Raw genomic sequence first — 5,334 nt, forward strand, 5'->3', positions numbered from 1 at the left:
TGACCGTTAACAAGAATTTTTTCATTTGTTATGCGGCCGGTTTACAGCTTTTCCTCAGCAAGCTCGTCACTCGAAGGACATAGGACTTGAAGCACACTAGAAATGACGTTGTCATAAACAAAGCACAGTGAAGTGACGCCACATACACGCGGAAGCTCACTTGACGCATCAGTCCTGACGGAGTTTCCCGAGAAGGGACAGAATTAAGTACGCAAGGACTTAAGGTTGGTTCAGTAGGAAAGATTTTTCATTTCAATTTTTGTTTTATTATTGGTTTTTTAAATTTACATCTAATGTCATTATCAGAAACATGTATTTGTAGTATTTAGTATATAATTAAATGTATGGAAGTACATTGTCAAATTTCTAATGTTTCGTTATTATTTAATAATTAGTGAAAAATGTATTATATGGTGACATGCACATACAAATTAAAATCTTCTTATCTTGACCAAAAAGTACCCAATGGCCTGAAAGGTGCGACGTCTCTGTTGTGAGTGCTAATTTCTATTTGACTTGTACATTGATCAAAACTGTTACAGACATATTAGCAAAAGTAAGCTAATTATCCCCTGGTGTGCAGTATCACGTCACTGATTTTGTTCGAGGGCTAAATCAGGAGAGTGAAAGGAAACGCGTTTTCACTTAGTCTATTACACATGTTGTGGAAATGGAAAACTTTGCGATGGACAGGCTCGGACAAGTCCGCGTGCTTACTTCCCTTGACGACCGCTCTCGGCTGTGCGGAGATCATAAAAAGACGCGAGGTCAGAGTTGAGAAGGGTGTCATTTGCGCTTGGCAACGGATTACGACGAAAGCTGGTGGATATTTTACATGTTCGGCGGGGTTTAGCGTGCAGAATACATTTGTTCGAGGTGAGTACACACAACAGAGAGCTCCTGTAGATATTTAGTTACTCGATCATTTAGATATGTCCCGAGTCGGAGAACACAGATGAAATGCCAATCGGTTGATAAAAAATTTGGGAACTTTCATTTGTAAGTCGTCACCCGGTGGCAAAGTGTCGTCAGTTAGAAATGTCGTCTGCTATTATATACAAGCGGTAAAATGATCAGTCGGATTTCTGCAGACATAATACACTCCTGTGTCTCATCGACAATGATAAACAGAAGGTACTCATCTGGAGCGTTTTTTGTCTCTAATGCCATTGTAACGTAGCAAAACTATCAAACTATAGCTGGCATATAGGCTTACACGTTGGCCTACACTACAGGACCATTATATAAGCCTAATTAATTACTCAGTCAGTAATGAACAGCATCAAAAGTCTAGTGAAATATTTGGACAGATTGTTTTACATACGGTTGAACTATCTTCATGATAGAGAGATTGACCACATGTGCACGAATTTTATCCCTGAGATAAGTAGGCAATTTACATGTATTAACCCACACATAATTCGTACTACACTCCAATTCTTGAGTGTTTTGTGCTAAATACAGATATTTATTTGAGTGCATTGTTATTTAGGTATTTTTTTTATTGTTATTAATCGTGTCCAGTTAAGATTGATTGTTCACATAAAAGTGATTTTGTCTTGTCTTATTTTATGTGACAAAGCTGCCATGCTTTACATATTTATTTATTTTATTGGTGTTTTACACCATACTCAAGAATATTTCACTTATATAACGGCAGCCAGCATTATGGTGGGAGGAAACCGGGCAGAGCCCCGGGGAAACCCACGATCATACACAGGTTGCTGGCAGACCTTCCCACGTACAGCCTGAGAAGAAGCCAGGATGAGCTGGACTTGAACTCACAGGGACCGCATTGGTGAGAGGCTCCTGGGTGACTATGCTGTGCTAGCGTGCTAACCAACTGTGCCACTGCTTTACATATATATCATGAGTTTAGTTTTATTCAGTTGGATTTTAGTGTCAGCTGGGATTAAGTTAGACATATGTCCTAGTTCCAGGTGTCATCTTGTTTCCATGTATGGAAAGTTGTAAAATTTTGTCTGTCTTTCGATTTATTCAATCAGTGGACTCTAGCAGTGAACCAAAATGGCAGCTTCAGGCATAGCTGAACATATGGAAGCCCGTCGTCGCCAGCAGCAAATGAACAAGAAAGCGGCATGGATTTTAGAAAAGCTTGACTCGGTGAGATCCTCACAGAAGACATTTCTTTATACCATAGATGTTAACTTGAATTCATATTGCTGAAATTGTGTGTGTGGTTTGCCCAAAGGGGATCTAAAGTGATAAGACTGCTCTCAATGAACACCCTAAAAATGCTTGCATTCAATGTTGCAAGAATTCTTGCCAATTCCTGTGGCAGGGAATTGCCTCCAACACGTACGTGTGGTCTAAGTTATAAGACCTGAATCCTCTGTTGCCAAATTAAGTACATTAATGTACTGTGCATTATAAATTAACTTAAATATTAATTGTCTCAGATTTATCAGCAAACTTAAATGGAATAGGTAATAGTTCCTTGTCGAAGACTTCACTCTGTAGGCATTAAAGTAGAAGAAAATTTAAACATCAGACAAATACTTTTAAAAGTACTACATTTAAAAGAGTATGTATTTCCTCGCAACTGCATGCCATAGAAAAATTCTAATACATATCTGAAGTTGATAAATTATAAACAAAGTCAGCACCAAAATCAGCTGTGGGCAACTCCATTTTGACTAAGAACTAGTCCTGAAGTCTTCTGTGTTAGGAGGAGAATTGTCGTCGAAAGCCGCCCAAGTGCAGTTCATACATTTCCGGTCAAACTCTTCTTCCCAGAAGGTAGCGAACAGTACAGTGTGTTAAAGATGGATTTATGCCAACTTTGCCATTTTCAGGCTTTACATGTTGTGAGAGGAAGAATCGCAAAACTTATGCACCAGGCACCACCAGATGGAAAAAATGTGCTTTCAGCCTATATTGTCATTTTTTTCAGTTTTCTTCTCCTTTAAGCTACATGCATATCTATGTAGGCTGCAGTTTATACAGACATGTACAATTTAAAAAAAAACTGTGCATGCCTAAAATCCAGCCCAGGTGGACCAGTTTTGTACTGTCCCTTTCCTGTCTTAGGTGGGAGGGTCTTCCAGCAACCTGCAGCTGGTGGTGGGTTCCCCTGAGTTCTGCCCAGTTTCCTTTCACCATGATGTTGGCTGCCACAATATAAGTGAAATATTTTTGTGTGTGGTGTATAACACCAATCAAATAAATAAATAAATATTGTGCATATTGATTTTGTTTTGATGATATTACATTTTTGTTCTATACAGGAAGACCTGGAGGAGAAACTACAGGCATATCGTCAACAGGAGGGTGGGAACATGAGCACTTATCAGAGTGAACTGACCCCATCCTGTGATCAGACCAATGCTATGTCCACAGACAAGTAAGTCAAACACCTCCACTGATTATGTTTAATATATTCATACACTAATAAATAGTTCAACAATCAGGCGTCAATCTCAGACCGTACGTGGGAAGGTCTGCAGCAACCTACGTATGGTCGTGGGTTTTCCCCGGGCTCTACCCAGTTTCCTTCCACCATAATTCTGGCCACCATGGTATAAGTGAAATATTCTTGAGTACGGGGTAAAACACCAATCAAATAAATAAATAAATCAGGCATAAGTCGTCATCAGGCTATCTGTAAAAACAAATTTGTTGGGCATAACTTCAACCTGTCAGAAAAAATAAGGGAGTCCAGTAATGAATTCCCTTTTTTCCCATTCTTGCTAATGAAAAAGATAGGAATTTTAAAGAAATTAAGACTGAGAGAAAAACGTTTAAAATATGCTTTTATCAAAACCCCACTAAAAAGTTTTTGAGGTGGCCGCTTTTTTTGGAAGGTCAATGAGGATATGCTCAAGAAACATTCACATGTTTTTTGGGGTTTTTTTGTTTTCAAATGATTAGTGATTAACTTTGTTCTAGTATCCTGGTAAAATTTTGTTTAGCTTGCCAGTGGTGCACCTTTGGAAAGGTAGTGCACTGTTCGCTATACTGGAATTCTGAATCATGGTGGAATGTTAAAACTTGATAAACGTGTGCCTGTAGCTTGCTATGAAAAACCTTAACACCCACATTTTGTGCTGTAATCATTTTCGTTGTACCTTCAGACAAAGGAGAGACGCAGTCCATAAGACTCAGCTGGTGGAATATTCAGCCAAAATTCCAAACCGATATAATGTAAGTATATAGGTTCATTTCACATAACAGTACGCCATTCATACAACAGTCTGATGATTATCAGCAATCTTATTTTTGTGAACAGACATTAACAGGTTGGCTTTGTGGACTGAGATTAACAGCTTGTCTATTGTGGACAGACATTGACACTCTGACTTTTGTGGACAGCAAAATATATGTACGTATCAGTTTTAAGTTTTCTTCAATTTTGTCTGTTTTCAGTCCACCAACTATTCTCAGCAGTGGTAAACAACATCAAGAAGACCATTTTTTACCATTTTCAACAGATGTTTTGTGCTTACAAGTTTTGGCCAAGGCAGGACAATATCTTCGGTGTTGTTTGATGGAGCAATGATTTCAAGAAATTCTTTACATTTTCAAAACTTTAAATACTGGTTTGTTTTTGTGAGAAACTGTGTGTTCACATTTATACAAGATAAGTTATTTTATACACAAATGTTCATGGATATTCCTGTTTCGAGTCACAAACACTGATTTGTACAAGCGCTACCGTGTGAGTGTTGATCATGCACACGAGAAATGTTGGTTGTTTTCAGTTAATATTACTTGGCTGATTCTTAGTCTGCCTGTGAATGTTTTCGTGTAAATCCTTGGTGTCTGTGATTGATTTGTTTGATTTAATGATTTTTGTCATGGTGTTAAGCCACATGTGAAAAATAACACTTGTATGACAAGACATGTAAGCTATCAGGGTATGGTACTGTGATGAGAGCTGTCTACATTCTAAGCTGCAGTATTATTGACAGAGTGTGCTTTTTATGAGCTATTTATGTAAGCTTTAAAATTATTTTACACATTTTTTTCCATTGAAAGAAAGCTTGTGCAAGAGCCTATCAGTATTAAAGCTGTTATGAAGAAGTCATTTTGAAACTTGCCTCTTTTGGTTTTTCTTAGGTCCGTTCATTTGATCATATATCTGCATCTAGAGAAGGGACCTTCTAGGTTAGACGGTGAAAGTACTCGCTGCAGTGCTATCACTGTGGCCTTAAGCCAGGAGGGTTTTCAGATTCCTGGCTAAGGTCGGTGGTCTCCCCCACCTATAAACCTGTCGTTGTACAAATGAAAAATTTCTTGGGTTTGACATTAAACCCAAAACAAATCACATCAGTAAATGTATCAGATGCGAGAAACTTTAGCACAATATATTTC

At 38.2% G+C, this 5,334-nt stretch overlaps 1 protein-coding gene across 1 annotated transcript; it reads left to right on the plus strand.

Annotated features, from left to right (window-relative positions):
* Positions 1-730: 730 nt before the first annotated feature.
* LOC135464921 (uncharacterized) lies at positions 731-5,040 on the plus strand. The gene is made up of 5 exons (XM_064742494.1): positions 731-876; positions 2,007-2,124; positions 3,249-3,364; positions 4,095-4,164; positions 4,387-5,040. The coding sequence occupies exons 2-5, from the start codon at positions 2,029-2,031 to the stop codon at positions 4,411-4,413; spliced, it is 309 nt and encodes a 102-aa protein (XP_064598564.1). The 5' UTR covers positions 731-876; positions 2,007-2,028; the 3' UTR covers positions 4,414-5,040.
* The last annotated feature ends 294 nt before the right edge of the window (positions 5,041-5,334 follow it).

The sequence above is a fragment of the Liolophura sinensis genome, chromosome 4, assembly GCF_032854445.1.
Source record: "Liolophura sinensis isolate JHLJ2023 chromosome 4, CUHK_Ljap_v2, whole genome shotgun sequence".
Taxonomy (NCBI): domain Eukaryota; kingdom Metazoa; phylum Mollusca; class Polyplacophora; order Chitonida; family Chitonidae; genus Liolophura; species Liolophura sinensis.